Source organism: Oryx dammah, unplaced genomic scaffold (genome assembly GCF_014754425.2).
Source record: "Oryx dammah isolate SB20612 unplaced genomic scaffold, SCBI_Odam_1.1 HiC_scaffold_2, whole genome shotgun sequence".
Lineage (NCBI taxonomy): Eukaryota > Metazoa > Chordata > Mammalia > Artiodactyla > Bovidae > Oryx > Oryx dammah.
In genome coordinates, this window is record NW_024070186.1 from 189,590,026 (window position 1) to 189,607,311 (window position 17,286).

Below are 17,286 nucleotides of genomic sequence, written 5' to 3' on the forward strand. Positions count from 1 at the left end.
CTGCTTTTTTGGTTAAGCTCTATTTCCCCCGGAACCCCACGGGAAGTAAGGAGTTCCCACAGGGGAAAAGCCAGGTCAGCATCCATCTCACTCCCTGTGTTCTTCCCTTCTTTCAAGGACATCATTCCTTTCTGGTTTTGCCTGTTTCTAACTGTTCTTCAAAGCTTTCATGTAATCGATCTTAGGACTTCCTTGGTGGTCCAATGGTTAAGACACCATGCTTCCAGTGCGGAATGCATGGGTTCAATCCCTGATCAGGGAACAAGGATCCTACGAGCATGCCCCAAAAAAGAAGTAATTCATCGTAAGATTCTGTTCAGAGCTTATCACTGGGGGGCTGGTCCTAAATCTCTCCAGTTCTGAGGGTCCTCCTGCCTAGTGACTTGCAAACTCAGTAGTAAATAATTTTCTATATTTCCCTTTGAACTACTAAATTCTATTTCCTTATACATTGAATTATTGTTTATCCATAGAGTCATTTCAGAGACTATCACCTTGTTATTTTACCCTATTTTTTTAATTAAAAGATCTTGTTTTATGTCAGTTCCTTTCCCCCTTTTTCCTTTCAGTACTGGAAGCACGGATATTAAGGAAACGTACTGTACAGATGCCTGGCTTCTGACTTTGTACTGATGGCTCATTCACAGGTGTTGCTGAAGGGCCGCAGGAGGTGAAACCCCCAGTCCCCGCCAATGCCAGCGGGATGCAGGTTGATTCAGGAGAAACGGAAATCCTCAGAAAAGCTGTCGAAGACTATTTCTGCTTTTGTTACGGTAAAGCTCACCTTAGGCATTCATTCCCTGACTGGTTCACTATAGAAGATGGTGAGGTTGTTTAGTTGCTTGGTCATGTCCGACTCTTTTGTGACCCCATGGACAGTAGCCGCCCCCAGGCTCCTCTATCCATTGGATTCTCCAGGCAAGAATACTGGAGTGGATGGCCATTTCCTTCTCCAGGGAATCTTCCCGACCCAGGGATGGAACCCTCATCTCCTGCACTGGCAGGTGGATTCTTTACTGCTGAGCCACTAGGGAAGCCCACAAAGATGGTATTCAGTTCAGTTGCTCAGTCGTGTCCGACTCTTTGTGACCCCATGAACCACAGCACACCAGGCCTCCCCATCCATCACCGGCTCCCGGAGTTTACTCAAACCCATGTCCATTGAGTTGGTGATGCCATTCAACCATCGCATCCTCTGTTGTCCCCTTCTCCTCCTGCCTTCAATCTTTCCCAGCATCAGGGTCTTTTCAACTGAGTCAGCTCTTCGCATCAGGTGGCCAGAGTATTGGAGTTTCAGCTTCAACATCAGTCCTTCCAATGAACACCCAGGACTGATCTCCTTTAGGATGGACTGGTTGGATCTCCTTGCAGTCTAAGGGACTCTCAAGAGTCCTCTCCAACACCACAGTTCAAAAGCATCAATTCTTTGGTGCTCAGCTTTCTTTATAGTCCAACTCTCACACCCATACATGACTGCTAGAAAAAGCATAGCCTTGACTAGACGGACCTTTGTTGGCAAAGATGGTATTAGAGATCATCTTATCAGCATGACTATATAAACCATCTCTAACATTAGAGAAATCCACATTTTCATCAAACGAACAGCCAGTTAAGTACCAGATCAACCTGGTCTCTTCCCATTTGTTGGCCTTCAGCCTTTGTGGAGCCCCCTCCCACAGCCATGTATTTATGACAGGTGTTCATGGTTGGTTCACACACCAGCCTCATACTCATTGGTCTTCCCACAGGCCTGGAGACAGGAAATTTTTTTAATTTACTTTTTAATTGGAAGAAAATTGCTTTGCAATGTTGTGTTGGTTTCTGCTGTACAACAACGTGAATCAGCCATAATTATACATATATCCCCTCCCTCCTGAGTCTCACTCCCCTGAGACTTTTTTTTTTTAATACCTACACAATGCTTTAGATAGGGGTGTTCCCAGGTGGTCCAATGGTTAAGAATCTGTGCTTCCACTGCCAGGGGTGCGGTACTATGCCAGAAGTAACATCTGGCATGCAATATAGTGCATTTAAAACACACACACACACAAAACAAAAAACCACTTAAAAGCTAGATAACAAGGACGTCTGCAGGTGTTACATTTGCATTAGAAGCCCATGAGCATCTTCAGGCCTGGCTCCTCTTTCCTATATAGTTGCATACATCTGTGTGACCTGCAGTGAGCATCTGTATTTGGGGACCCCAGCTAGGGGATCTCAGGGTCTCAGGTTATACTTCCCTATGAGAAATGGGGCTCCAGCACCGTGGGAATGGCCAGCAGTGCAGAGAGACTGGCCAGGTGGTGACATGAGGCCTCAGCTCTCTACAGGCAAGGCCTGGTCTGTACCACGTGACACAGGGACAGGTAAGCTTCGGGCCGGGCCCTCATGCTCAGCTGGCAGCACCGTGAGTAACCACGCAGGGTGTTCCCTGCAGCCCTGGGTGCACCAGAGCGAGTACCCTGAATCGTACAACTGCCAAGAGAAGAGACAAAAAGACCTATTATTGTCTTTTCTTTCAGAAATGGATTATTTTTAGTTATTTACTTATTGAAATATAGTTGACTTACCTTACATTGGTTTCTAGTGTACAACAGACTGATTCAATGTTTTTATAGATTATGCAACCTGTTATTTTCTCTTCTGTGAAGATTTAAAGGCAAACAGATTCTATGTATTCTTTTGGCCCTTTGATTGGAAATGTTACGAAGTTGAGATATAGCGGCATGGGACACTTTAGGATTTTAATAAACTTTGGAGCCAAGTGTCACCACCTGGGTTTATGGCATTAACTGAAATTGACGGTCAGGGTTTCTTATGCTGCTGATGCTTCCAGGCAAAGCCTTGGGGACAACCGCCATGGTACCCGTTCCTTACGAGAAGATGCTGACGGACCAGGGGGCTATAGTGGTGCAGGGGCTCCCAGAAGGGGTCCCCTTCCAACACCCTGAGAACTATGACCTGGCAACGCTGAAGTGGATTTTGGAGAACAAAGCAGGGATTTCATTCCTCATCAACAGGTGACAGGCTCTCCCCCTTTTCTCACAGCTGGTTCACCTGAAGATAAACTGACAATTTCATTTCAGTTGGTTAAATCTGTCCCGTTCCATTTATTTATTGGGGTTGCTGTATTTATTTAAATGATTTTATGTATCTATTTTTGTCTGTGCTGGGGCTTCACTGCTGCATGGGCGTTTCTCTAGGTGCGGCAAGCAGGGGCTCCTCTCCAGTCGTGATGCGCAGGCTTCTCACTTCAGTGGCTTCCCTTGTTATCGAACACTACCTCTAGGGCTCGCGGGCTTCAGCAGCTGAGGCACACGGGCTCCAGAGCACAGACTCAAGTAGTTGTGGCGCATGGGCTGAGTTGCTCCATGTCATGTGGGATCTTCCCAGACCAGGGATCAAACCCATGTCTCCTGCATTGGCAGGCAGATTTTTTTACCACTAAGCCCCCAAGGAAGTCCCTGTCCCCTTACGTTTAGAAGTTGGTACTTCAGATGTTTACTCTGTGTGTCTGGTGTATGCATGTCAGGTGTTAATATATGGGGTTTTTTTGCAGACCTTTCCCGGGTCCAGTGAATCAGCCAGGTAAGTGTCAGCTTCTTCTAATTCATGACTGCCCAGGTTGCTTTTCTTAGTTAAAGTGCGAGTTTAGCACATTCTAAAACTTGTTTAGGCTGTGCCTTTCCTGCATTGAGGAGGCTACCTCTGATCCTGGGACCTGGGGAGATGTTTGCAGGGACTACAGCTCAGGGAAACACACACACCCAGCCCAGGAGCCGAGACACCAGCCTCCTCCAGCTTGCAAGCCAGCAGACTTCTGCGTCCAGCCTTCACAGGGCAGGAGACCTGCCTTGTCCACACGCATAGGAATGTGAGGAGGCTGGTCTTTGCGCACCAGCCATGGGCCAGGCATCCTGGGCTTCAGGAGTAGGTCTGGGCTGTGTGGCCATTCCTGTGTTTCTGAGATGTCTGCGAGAAGGAATGAGACTGTTCAGAGAACCAGGGGTGGCGACCGTGAGAGCCCTTGGGAAAGGGTTAGAACTGTGTAGTCAGAAGAGCTTCCCAGAGAAGCTGGCCCCCAAGACAAGCAGGGTCTTAACAGCTTGGTTCCCCTAGGAAGCCCATTCCGTGTGATCAGGCAGAAGGCTTGTGCAGGGTGTTGGAGACTACGTTTGGGAACCCTCATAATCTCATAATCTCCTCATAATGATGAAGGGACCAAAAAAAGAAGCAATCTTACCAGGAGCATTTAGAGATCCATCTACACCCACTTCTTGTTTTCTCAGATCATTGTTCTGGACGTAGTTGGAAACCTTGGGTCGTGAAAGGCTCATGAAAGACCAGGTCTAAAGAGAGTGTGGTGCTGGGCCTACCTAGGTGCAGAAACCAAGTGGCTGGGGTGGGCGGGGTCTCGCTGTCCACAAGATGCACCTCGGGGTCCAGACGGTGATGAGACACTCCTGTGCACGGACTGCTCACAGAGCAGGTATTTCTGGAGCAGTTGTGAGTTCCTAGGGGCCCAGCTCACCTTAAACGAGGGACTGGAGCACGAGGGGTGGCTGGTGACCGCTGTCCCAGGCGGCTTGTATTGTCCTTACAGAATGATGATAATAACCGCTGACACATTCTGTGATGGACACTGTTCTAAGCACCTTGCATGAGTGAATTAATCCTTACTCAACCACCATCCTCAGATGAGGAAACTGAGGCACGGGGAGGCTTAGTAACCTGCTGGAGGTCACTCTGGCCCCTGTCTGCTGTTCAGCCCTCATCTTGCCCACACAGGTGGCCCAGTCCTTGGGGGCTGCTTTGAGCTGGTCTCTCTACTGCCCTCTGATGACCTGGAACCCGGAGTTCAGTCCTCTCTGTATTTCCCTTCCCTTTATATGCTTTTGAATGTTGTCATATTTCAAGATGCATGAAACCAGCTAGCGTGTGTCTTTTTACTCCTGCACAGGTGGGCCTGGGGTGGTTACCGACACTGATAAGTCAGTGACATCACCAAGTGAAAGGTAAGGGACAAATAAAAAATTACCTCTACATCTAAACCCAATGTGTTAGCCTTTAGAGTATGGAATGGCTTATTTTGTTACATATTCCTTATTCAAAGGGATGTTTGGGATTATGAAACTATATTCTGTTGACACCTTTAACTTTCTTCATGGTGACATTTAACTTTACGAAATTAAAGTCAAGAAAAAAAAAATAATAATAAAGTCAAGGTAGCTGTGCCTTCAGTTTGATGAGGGGAGGAGAACCATGACATCACGGAGATCTGGGGAGTGGGCTCACTGTGTCCAGATGCCTGTGGGCAGTTCTTTTCCTGCCCATCTTGACCAGCGTTCCCTTCTCCTTTTAGCTGCACCCCCATCCGTGTGAAGACTGAACCCGTGGAAGATTCTGGTATGTATACTGATGCTTGTAGAATAAGGTATTCAGCAGGTCATTATTTGACTCCTTTTAATACCCACTCCAGTATTCTGGCCTGGAGAATTCCATGGACAGAGGAGCCTGGCGGGCTACAGTCCATGGGGTCTCAAAGAGTCAGACACAACTGAGCAACTTTCACTTCACATTTTACGTAAAAATGGTACTTTCAGTAAATCAGGAATAGAGGGGAACTTCCTCAACTTGATTAAAAAAAGCTTCAAAAAACCTATAGCTGACATCATATTTAATGGTGAGAAACTGTAATTTTTCCCACTAAGATCAGTAAGGATGTCCCCTCTCATCACTCCCATTCAATATCATACTGAAAGTCCTAGTTAATGCAATAAGACAAGAAAACTGTCAGTCTTATTCATTATTCCCAATCATATACCATATATTTCCTTTTCTTGACTTACTAAAATGTTATTGGGCTTCCCTGGTGGTTCAGACAGTAAAGAATCCGCCTGCAATGCGGGAGACCTGGGTTTGATCCCTGGTTTAGGAAGATCCCCTGGAAAAGGGAACGGCTACCCACTCCAGTATTCTGGCCCGGAGAATTCCATGGACAGAGGATCCTGGCAGGCTACAGTCCATGAGGTCACTAAGTAGATATATTTGTAGGTAAAGTATTATTTTAATCGTATGGAAATTAGAACTTGACTGTTAAATAGGTAAAAAAAAAAGTCTTATACATTTGGAATTATGAATTTGATTTATGAATAAAGTATGAATAAACAACTTGTTTTATTGCTTTCTTACACTCTAATTTCTAAATGTTCTACAATAGACATGCATTACTATGATAATCTATATTGGCAGAAAAGAAATCCCTCCTTGATGGATAAGAGCAGTTAACCCCCATCCCTGCCTCTCCCACTTCTCAAAAAAGAAAAGGAAAAAGAAAAATGGCATTAGGGGAAAATGTTAAAGGTTAAAAATAGAAAAAAAAATTAAAAGTCAAATGTTTCATCAAGGGATGGAAAAATATTGAAAGCATTAGCATTAGAAGTTAAAAGCTTAGGCAGCCTAAAATAAACAAGTACATAAAACTAAAGCTCAAACCTCAGAAAGATAAAGATTAATGCAAACTGGCTATAATGGGGTAAAGGGTTTCCCTGGTAGCTCAGCAGTAAATAATCTGCCTGCAATGCAGGAGACAAGAATTTGATCCCTGGGTCAGGAAGATCCCTTAGTGAAGGAAGTGGCAACCCACTCCAGTATTCTTTCCTAGAGAATCCCATGGACAGAGGAGCCTGGAGGCACACAGTCCCTGGGGAAGAAAGAATTGGACACGACTTAGTGACTAAACCGCCTACTACCATAAGGGGGTAAAACTAGAATTTAATAATGTTTAGAAAAGCAATCTAAAAATAAGAAACAGTTCCAAACTTCCAAAAGTTAAAATTAAGTATGAGAGAATCTAAAAGAAAAATATTCAATATTAAGAATACATGTAGAGGAAAGGCAAAGAGAGACTTTATCTTCAGTGAAATGGAGGTCAGAGCATCCATGTTTCTGAAGGTGTCAGGGTGTGGTTTACACCCGGCTGCCTCCCCCAGTCCCTCGGGGCAGGAGAGCCTGACCCCTCCCTTGTCATACACCAGGGTCACTCCTGTCTACATGGAAATGTGTGCTTGATGGAAGCTCCACCTTAAATATCATGGTCTGAAAAATAAGAGTGCTTGCCCACTGTAGTTATTCTAGGTAAAACCAACACCAGTCAATGAGGAGCCAAGGATTTCAGCTGGCAGAATTCAGCTGTGGTCTTCATCCCCCTTATACGTGATGCCCCTTTAATCTTAGGGATGTGTGTGTTCTCAGTCATGTCCGACTCGTGCTGTCCCCACCAGGCTCCTCTGTCCATGGGCTTTCCCAGGCAAGAATACTGGGGTGGGTTGCCATTTCCTCCATCAGGATATCTTCCTGATCCAGGGATCAAACCCTCATCTCCTGTGTTGCATTACAGGCAGATTCTGTACTGCTGAGCCACCAGGGAAGCCCCTCTAATCTTAGCCATGATGCATTTCCAAGATACAGGGATGCATTTCAGATACATTCTGCCTGTGTCTCTGTTGGTCACGGAGAATTCAAAACCCCCAAGCCACAGTCTCCTGTCAGAAACTGGGAAAACAAATGGGATGAGAGTGAGCGGTTGTTAGCCCTCCCTGAGGGGGGTCCTTTCACGGAACCATGCCCCCCGCCCCCCGGCCCCCGCCTCCCTCCTTCCTCACCATCTGTAGGATGGATGAGCCATTCCCACTGGCCTTAAAATAGGCCTCTTTTGCTGAGGTCTCTCTTTGGAGATGTGGTTCCCTTTAAGATACAATATGTGTTCCCTAATGTGACTTTCTGCCGTGAATTTCATGGTACGGATCGCTTCCAGCTGCCTACAGGCTTCTGAGAGCTGACCATCCCTTGGCCTTACTTCTCGCGATGTCTGTGTAGCACCTGACTCAGCCAACAGCTGTTTAAACGGGTTTTGCCTTTTGAATTTCCCCCTCCCCCTCCTCATGTGTTGAGAAAAAGCTGAAGCCAGCCTGTTTTCATTACCATTTCAAACGCATTCTGCATTCCGCAGCATCAAATCTGCTCTCAGTTGCCTGCATTGAACAGGAGTTTTTCTTTGACAGCCCAGCCATCACGTATTTATCAGAAGTTTGTGAGTAGAGGCATTAGCGTCTAATCAACTTGGGAGTTGTACCTAAAAGTTTGACTGAAAGTTACAAAAACTACACGCATTTCAAACAAAAATTAAGGCTGGTGATATGTGAAAAGTGAGAGTCGCTCCGTCGTGTCAGACTCTTTGCGACCCTGTGGACTATTCAGTCCTTGGAACTCTCCAGGCCAGAATACTGGAGTGGGTAGCCTTTCCCTTCTCCAGGGGATCTTCCCAACCCAAGGATCGAACCCAGGTCTCCCGCATTGCGGGTGGATTCTTTACCAGCTGAGCCACCAGGGAAGCCCTTTTGATAATCACATTCTTTAATACCCCATCTCACTATCCCTATGCCAACAGAGCTGTTAATTTCAGAAGGCCCCCACCCCCACCCCGGAACTTGTTAATTAATGGTGAACAGTGAAATCCCAAGCTGTTTTTGCCTCTGTTAACTTTCACAGATTATATATCTACTTCAGTATCAGTTATCTATTGCAGTATAAAAGACCGCCTGCACCCCAGAACTCAGTGGCTTCAAACCGTGATTCCGTCTCTCACACGTCTTTGTGTGGACCAGGCCGTCCTCCGGGCTGGGCTGGCCGTCCTCCTGGGTCGAGGCCTCAGGCAGCAGAGCTGGGTCTCTCTCCTCTGAGGCTCACACCCTCCAGGTCCATTCACAGGCCGCTCTGCTCCAAAAACAGCAGAGGCGTAGGCCTAGACACGGTTCAAGCCTCTGTCTGCATCCCATTGGCTGAAGCAAGTCACATGGCCAGCCCCAGGTTTACAAGGTGGGGTAGTTTTCCACTTGGAGAAAACAGGAGTGGGAAAGTTAGGTTGCAAACAGGCGTGTATACTGGGATGGGAGGCTTCTGTGGCTAATTTTTGCCATCTCCCACAGCTTTCCCTGATAAAGCCTTTTGGTTTTACTAATGTAGTTTCCCCAGGTTTTGACATTCATCCTGTTGTAGTAAGCAAATTAAGATAATCTGTGTCAATTCAGGCCCCATTACAGAAGAAGATTTATGGTATTTCATGTAAATACATGTACATATTCAGCCATCTTGAAAGGGAAAATCTCTCCAAACTGGGAACTAGACCTCTTTCTCCTTCTCTTCTTTTCCTCCCTCCCTCCATCTTTCCCTCCGTCTTTCATTCCTTTAATGTTGTGTTATTATATTTTTATGTGGATTAACCCATTTGTTCATAGTGCATGAGCTACAAGTTCTTTTGCTGACTGCAGTGTTACTGTGTTAATCCAACCTGCGTTAAACAACCTGGAAGGTATATTAGCTGGTCACATCTCTGTTGGTGAGTTTAACACATCGTTTTATAATTTCCATTGCATTCCAAGGTATTTCACTGAAAGCAGAAGTTGTGTCAGTCAAGAAAGAATCAGAAGATCCTAATTACTATGAATATAGTATGCAAGGTAATACCATTTTATAATAACTTTCTTCTCTAAAAGTTATCTGTGATGGAAGCTTTTAATTAGTGCTCATCTGAACAAATAAGCAAAGAGTCATAAAGATCCATGTATATTTACATAGAATCTGGCACAGTGCCATTAAGGTGAACAATTTCACAGTCATAAGATAGATTGTATTAATATGTAGCCTGAATCCATATGATTCTGGGCATACGTGACTGTAAAGGTATTTCAGGCTGCGTTTTACTTCAGTTTGTCTATTAAATATTGTTTTGTGTGTTCTAAAATATTCCTCTCTTAAGCCGCTTCTGTCCAGTCTGAGTTGCTAAGAAGATATTAAGATAAAAGAGATGGAGACAGAGTTAAGAAACTCAAGTGCCTTTTTTTACTAGAAAGGCAGCATATGAGTTCACTGCCAGCACATAAGTTCAACAGGAAGAAGATGGTTGTTACCAAATGCACAAACATTCCAAAGGGGATGCAGGTGGGGTGGTCTTTGGGGTTGGGTGGCTCTGTTCTCCACACAGAGACCAGAATCCTGCCGGCCCCCAGCTGATGATGATGGTTGATGGTCAGCTGGGGCCATCATGGTGACAGGACACCAACTTGTTGCTATGGCAACTGCACTATGTTCAGGTCCTTTCTCCATCTTCCAGCTCCACTGCAGAGTGTAGGACGATTCGCAATTACATCCTCAAACATTATCAGATTGAGAATGTTTCCTACAAAGTCGTAAACTTTGGAATTTTCCTGCAGCATTACTTAGCTCAGTAAGTTATACTAAAAAACACCTTTTCCAAAAGATATAAAAGGCCCAGAGACCAACGGAAGTTCTGTTGTAATTGCTCTGTCGTGGGCCAACCCCACCCACCCCCTTCTGCCCCCTTCTGCCCCATCCCGCCCTGTGCCCCGTGACCAGTCTCCTTACATCTGGGCAGAGGATCTCTTCTCAGCCCATCCCATACATCCTACCCCACCCCAACTGTGTATTCTTTGAAAGCCGGGATCTGTTCACGTCTTTCCCCATTCACGTTGTCTGTGGCTCCGTATCACCTGTAAAGCCCCAGTTCCCTTCCATGCTCCTATTGTTCCTCTGCTTTTTTGGCCACCCCATGAGGCACACAGGATCTTAGCTCCCTGAGAGAGAGAGAGTGAAGTAGCTCAGTTGTGTCTGACTCTTTGCAACCCCATGAACGGTAGCCTGCCAGGCTCCTCCATCCATGGGATTTTCCAAGCAAGAGTTTTGGAGTGGATTGCCATTTCCTTCTCCAAGGGATCTTCCCAAACCAGTGATTGAACTTGGGTCTCCTGCACTGCTGGCAGACTCTACCTGAGCTGCCAGGGAAGCCCGAGAAGTGAAAATTGCTCATACCCCATGGACTACACAGTCCATGGAATTCTCCAGGCAGAATACTGGAGTGGGTATCTGTTCCCTTCTCCAGGGGATCTTCCTAACTCAGGGATCAAACCCAGGTCTTACACATTGCGGGCAGATTCTTTACTAGCTGAGCTGCAAGGGAAACCCAAGAATACTAGAGTGGGTAGCCTCTCTCTTCTCCAGCAGATCTTCCCAACCCAGGAATCAAACTAGGGTCTCCTGCATTGCAGGCGGATTCTTTACCAACTGAGCAGACCAGGGATCAAACCTGAGCCCCAGGCAGTGGAAGCTCAGAACCTTAACCGCTTGACCGCCAGGAAAGTCCCCCTCCTGCTCTTTCTGGTGTCCCCTCCTGTGTCATCTGCCTCCCCCACCATCGCCCTTCCTCCCTTCTTCAGACACATGCTCTGACTGTGGTTCCTTGTACATGCCCTGAGTCCCCCCCTCCCACGGGGCTTTTATATAAGCTGATCCCTCGCTGAGGCTCCCCTTCCTATCCTTGCAGACTTCTGAGCAGCGTCCGCCTTCTTTCTGGGCAGTCAGAACCTCAACTCCTGCAGGAGCTTCCAGCATTTAGTGTGACCTGCCGTGTTCTATTTTTGCTTTTTTTCTTTTTTGGCCACACCAAACAGCATGTGCCATCTTAGTGCCTTGACCAGGGATTGAAGCCACGCCCCCCCCGCATTGGAAGGTGGAGTCTTAACCCCTGGACCGCCCGGGAAGTCCTATATTTATGCTTTTGCCGAGGACTCCCTCAGCTAGCAGCGGGAAACACAGAATCTTACTCCTACCCTGGAGTCCCAAGCCCGGGACTTTCTACATCCTGTCGGGACTTTCTGCGTCCTGTACACTCAGATGTGCTTGCTGAATTTAGTGTGAAGAATCAGTGTAACATTTGTTTCCAAATGACTGTTGTTTCGATCCCAAGAATATATTTTTAAACTTAAATGATCAAATTGTGTACAATCAGGGATAGGATACTTACAGATTCTGCTCTAAAAAGCAACAGTGAACTAAATAAATTAGATGCACCTGCAATCACTCTATTTTAACTTTTCAGAAACAAGTACATTATTTGAAGAGAGATATTTACATTCAACGTATGACTTTATAGTCTTTCTCCTGCTTGGCTTGAAAACGACAGAACCATTCAAGACATCTTTGTAGAACAGCTTCCTTCTTGATACCACAAAAGTTCCAGATTGCCTGACATCATGGACGATATTCCATAGCACTGAATGTTTTTGTAACCACTTAGGTTAAATACATGCTGAAGTATTGATATCTATCTCCTTTAAGTAAGGGAGATAGTTTTAGATCCAAAACGACAATCAGTGTGCCCTGCTCAGAATGGCGATTGGCCCCTAGGGAGCCCCCAGTGAAGTCAGCCGTGGCCCCACAAGTGCTCAGAAGCTACCCCCCAGCACACACAACAGAACCTCATGATCCATCTGCAACACAGATCTCTCGGAAGACCCCCGACACAGCGTCTACACAGGTCCATATAGTATCTTGGCCCATGCGAAGCCCATGGAAGTCCCATAGGTCTTTTAGGTATGCAGGGGACCCATCTCTTCCCTGGAAATGAAGAACGCCCTGTGCAAGCTTTGCTGAGCTGTACTGCACCCAGGCTTCCTTGATGTGGATGGATGTCAGAGCATCACTACCATTCTGTCCTCTTCCCGGCCGACGCGGCGTGATGTTGGGGGAAAGGCTTCCAGGACGGGGGGAACAAGGTCAGGGTCAAGGAGCCCAAGAACAAGAAGTCCAAGGTCAAGGAATTAATGTAGCCTTTCCCGAACTATATCACTGCAACACTGACCCTTCTGCCTTCCTTTTCCACATTGAAATACTCCAAACATTGATTACACAGAGCCCAGCTGGATAATGCAGGATAATCTTTTCTGAAGGTTATCAATGAGGGCACCTAACCCTATCTTCCTCTTGCCATCTAACATAAAAATTGATGGGTTTTGGATATCTTATTTTTGCAGTGGTGGGTGGGTGGGGCATCTGCCTGTCACAAATAGTAAACAATTGTACACCAACAAATTGAGTCACCTAAATGAAACGGACAAGCTACTGAAACTGACTAAAGGTAAAACACACATTTTGAATAGTCACATAAGAATTTTGAATAGTCGTTGAAAAGCTTCCTACAAACAAAACCCCAGGATCAGATGACTTCTGGTGAGTTCTACCAAGTGTTTAAAGAATGTACACCAGAACTTCAAAAACTCTTACAGAAAATAGAGGAGGGAATACTTCTTGACTCATTCTGTTAGGCCAGTGTCTCCCTGATACAAAAGCCAGACAAAACAACGCAAGGAAACTACAGAACAATGTCGCTTATTAACAGATAAACAAAAACCCTCAATAAAACAGTCATATTATACATCCATACCTGTTGGGTATGTACCTCCGCCTCAGGCCTGCAAACCTTGAGGACAAAGAAAAAGCCCAGCGACAAAGACATCGGTGGCTTATTGGACAAGGGATCTTACACATCTGAAGCAAAGTCCTGGAGCAGCACCCACCTTGTGCAGCAAACGCCAGACGAGAAGTGACAGCAACCTTCGCTGACTCGGAGGAGGAGGCTCCCATTTACAGGGAGGAACTGACATCTGATTGGCTCTTCGGTTACCGGGGAAACCAACAGTTGGGGTAGGGGGCAAGCGAGGTAGGTAGTTACTAATTAAGCCCCAATGAAGAGGATGGAGGTAGTCCTGTGTGTGAAGCAGGGTCTGGTTGAGTGGGGAGGTGTACTAAGAGCAAGAGAACGGCCATCTTGAATGGCCTGACCACGCAGTGACCATATAGTGATCGCTCCTAGGAAGGCAAGATTAGCCCAACGTATGGAAATCAATCAACAGAATAGCAACATGATGAATAAAGGACAAAACCCACACGATTGTCCTCGTAGATGTAAGAAAAAGGCATTTGACAAAATCTAATACCTTTCATGATTTTTAAAAAACGCTCAAGAAACTAGGAACCGAAGGGAACTTTTTCAACACAATTAAGAGCATCTATTTAAAAACTTATATAGATCATGTCATACTTAAAGATTGAAGACTTTCCCCCTAAGACCAGGAACAAGACAAGTATGTCTGGGACTTCTTTGGTGGTCCATTGGTTAAGAATATGTCTGCCAGTGCAGGGGACGTGGGTTCGACATCTGATTCAGAAAGGTCCCACGTGCTGCGGGGCAGCTAAGCTCGCACACCACGACTACTGGAGCCCCTGCACCTAGACCCTGTGTTCCACGAGAGAAACCACCGCAGTGAAAAGCCCGCACACCTCAAGGAAGAGTAGCCCCCGTCTCTGCAGCGAGAGAAAGCCTGCACGCAGCAACAAAGACCCAGCACACTGAAAACCAATGATTAATTTTAAAAAAACAGTATGTCAGTTCTTGCCATTCTTTTCAACATTGTACTGGAGGTCCTAAGCAGAGCAATTAGGCAAGATCAAAAAAGAAATCCAGATGTGTGTCTCCATCTGGAGCCAGAGGTCGGGAAAGACAAAGATCACAAACGGTAAATTATTAGCATTTTGCTATCTGAGTAAAAGGTAGATGGATCTTTTTTGTACTATTTTATTTTTGCAACTTTCCCGTAAGTTTAAAACTGAAAGTGAAAGTGAAGTCGCTCAGTCGTGTCCGACTCTTTGCGACCCGTGGACTATAGCCCACCAAGCTCCTCCATCCATGGGATTTAAAACTACTTCCAGTATAAAGTATGTGTCTTTTTATTTTTTCAAAGACATGCATGAGAATTGAGGAAACTTGAACAATGAGTAGATATGAGATGGTGATACAGAATAATTGTTCATTGTGTGGGTCATCACGATATGGTGATGCTAACAGAAGAGAGATGGACTTTCTCCAGTGTAGGCATTTGCACACGGAATTCCGAGATTTACTGTAAACCACCAATTGGGGTAGTTACTTTTCTTCGCCGACAGAGTTCGTATACTCAAAGGTATGGTTCTTCCAGTGGTCGTGAGAGTTGGATCCTAAAGAAGGCTGAGCTTCAAACAATTGATGCTCAAACTGTGGTGTTGGATAAGATTCTTGAGGGTCCCTTGGACTGCAAGGAGATCAAACCAGTCCATCCTAAAGGCAACCAACCCTGAATATTCATGGAAGGACTGATGCTGAAGCTAAAGTTCCAATACTTTGGCCACCTGATGCAAAGAGCCGACACATTGGAAAAGACCCTCATGCTGGGAAAGACTGATGGCAGGAGAAGGGGATGACACAGGACCACATGGTTGGATGGCATCACCAACTCAATGGGCATGAGTTTGAGCAAACTCAGGGAGACAGTGAAAGACAGGGAAGCCTGGTGTGCTGCAGTCCATGGGGTTGCAAAGAATCTGACACAACTGAGTGCCTGAACAACAACTCGGGGGGGGGGGGTGGCCACAGAAAGAATGACCTGAGTCATGACTTGATGCTGGAGGATGGACAAATGGCCTCATTTCGCCTTTTCTCTGCTTTTCTATGTTTTAAGTTTTTCCAAAGCATAGGTAGGTGAAGGGGGAAAAAAAGCATAAAGAAAGGATCGTTTATATGAATTCGATTTCAAGGAGTCTATAAATATTTCATGGGTATTCCTGTGTGGGTCTTGAATTCTTTGCCTTAGTTTCAAATGATGTCTTTTTTAAAAATACGTGTTTCTGCCTGTTTAATATATTCTTTGCTTTCCTTTCAGAGAGCCGTCACTCTTCTGCAGGCACTGAAGTAATAGAAATGGAATTACCAATGGAAGGTTAGAAAATTGAGGCATTCTCTCTCTTTTTAGTTTACAGTATTTTGCAGAGAATAAACTTTTTCTTAAGAGACCTTTTTGATATGAACCATTTTTTAAAAGTCTATTGAATTTGTTACAATACTGCTTCTGTTTCATGTTTTGGGTTTTGGGCCCCGAGGCATTGTGGGATCTCAGCTCCCCGACCAGAGATCAAACCCGAACCCCCTGCACTGGAAGGTGAAGTCTTAACCACTGGACTGCCAGAGGAGCCCCTTGTTTGATTTTTAAAAGCTTTCTATTTTATGCCAGTCCTTTTATTCTTTCTTTATTTATTGACCAAACCACACGGCCTACCAGATTTCAATTCCCTAGCCAGGGATTAAAACCCACGCTGTGGTAGTGAAACCCCAGAATCCTAACCACTAGGCCACCAGAAAACTCCCTGAAACCTTTTTATTTTAAAGCAGTTATAGTTCGATCCCTGGGTTGGGAAGATCCCCTGGAGAAGGAAATGGTAACCCACTCCAGTATTCTTGCCCGGGAAATCCCATGGACAGAGGAGCCTGGCAGGCTACAGTCCGTGGGGTCGAAAAGAGTCAGACACAGCTTAGCAACTGAACAACAGATTGACAAGAAGCTGCAAGAACAGTGCACGCAGCCCAGTGCGCCTTCATCCATTTTCCCCTCTTATTCGACGATAGTACAAAATCAAGACGGTCTTGAGTTTCTAGTCTTTCTTCTCTTACTAACAATTAAGTAATGTGGCAACTGACAGATCTTTCTAAAATGAGCCCGTTGGGTGAGATACTCTAGCCAGGCTCTTGTCTGTATGTAGAACCTGTATGTTGTCGTTCGGTCGCTCAGTTGTGTCCAACTCTTTGCAACCCTGTGAACTGCAGCACGCCAGGCTTCCCTGTCCTTCACCATCTCCTGGAGCTTGCACAGACTCGTTTCCATTGAGTCCGGCGATGCCAACTTGATGTACGTGTCATAATTCTTATCCAGCAGAAAACTCAGTTATGAGTCCAAGTAATGATAGACCTTGAATCACCTGGGGGCTGCTGGCAGGATAAGAGAGGAGCAAATAGCTTTTGAAAAATCTCAATAATTCCCAACAATAACTAGAAAACACTGTTGCCACATGAATTCCATTAGCTCAAAGAGAAGAATATTCTGTGTCCGTTACTGTGGGTAATTTCGTATCATTTGCTCCCTGAAAGTTTCTTATCTCCCCTTATCCCTTGTAAGTTAAGGTAATCTTTTATTACTCTGTTATCCCTTTTAAAATTAAAATTACCTTTGTGTTTATACCTCTGTTTATTAAATATGAAATGCATTGAAAATGCCAGGATAAGCGACTTTTGGGGTAGAAGAGCAGTAAAATATTGGAACATGAGAATACGTAACAACGAATGTCATTTTAGAAATTTTTTTTTTCAAGATTCTACTCAACTTGTCCCTTCAGAAACAAGTGAGGACCCTGAAGCTGAGGTGAAAATTGAAGGTTGGTTGCCAAAAACCTTGCCGAATTCACACTGCTAAGTATAGTTTTCCTTTTTCCTCAAAGCGGAGTGAAATCGACGTGTGTGTGTGTGTGTGTGTGTGTGGAGTGAAATCGACGTGTGTGTGTGTGTGTGTG

At 45.4% G+C, this 17,286-nt stretch overlaps 1 protein-coding gene across 2 annotated transcripts in view; it reads left to right on the forward strand.

The window, feature by feature from the left end:
• Positions 1 to 17,286, forward strand: part of LOC120878144 (general transcription factor II-I repeat domain-containing protein 2) — a 48,685-nt gene that overhangs the window by 23,121 nt on the left and 8,278 nt on the right. Inside the window, exons 4-11 of one of the 2 annotated variants that reach the window (XM_040260767.1) lie at positions 648 to 773; positions 2,837 to 3,020; positions 3,560 to 3,588; positions 4,961 to 5,015; positions 5,363 to 5,406; positions 9,441 to 9,518; positions 15,609 to 15,665; positions 17,089 to 17,151. In XM_040260767.1, coding sequence (XP_040116701.1) covers positions 648 to 773; positions 2,837 to 3,020; positions 3,560 to 3,588; positions 4,961 to 5,015; positions 5,363 to 5,406; positions 9,441 to 9,518; positions 15,609 to 15,665; positions 17,089 to 17,151 — 636 coding nt within the window. The remainder of the gene's footprint in view (positions 1 to 647; positions 774 to 2,836; positions 3,021 to 3,559; positions 3,589 to 4,960; positions 5,016 to 5,362; positions 5,407 to 9,440; positions 9,519 to 15,608; positions 15,666 to 17,088; positions 17,152 to 17,286) is intronic. The other variant, XM_040260776.1, reaches the window with a different exon arrangement.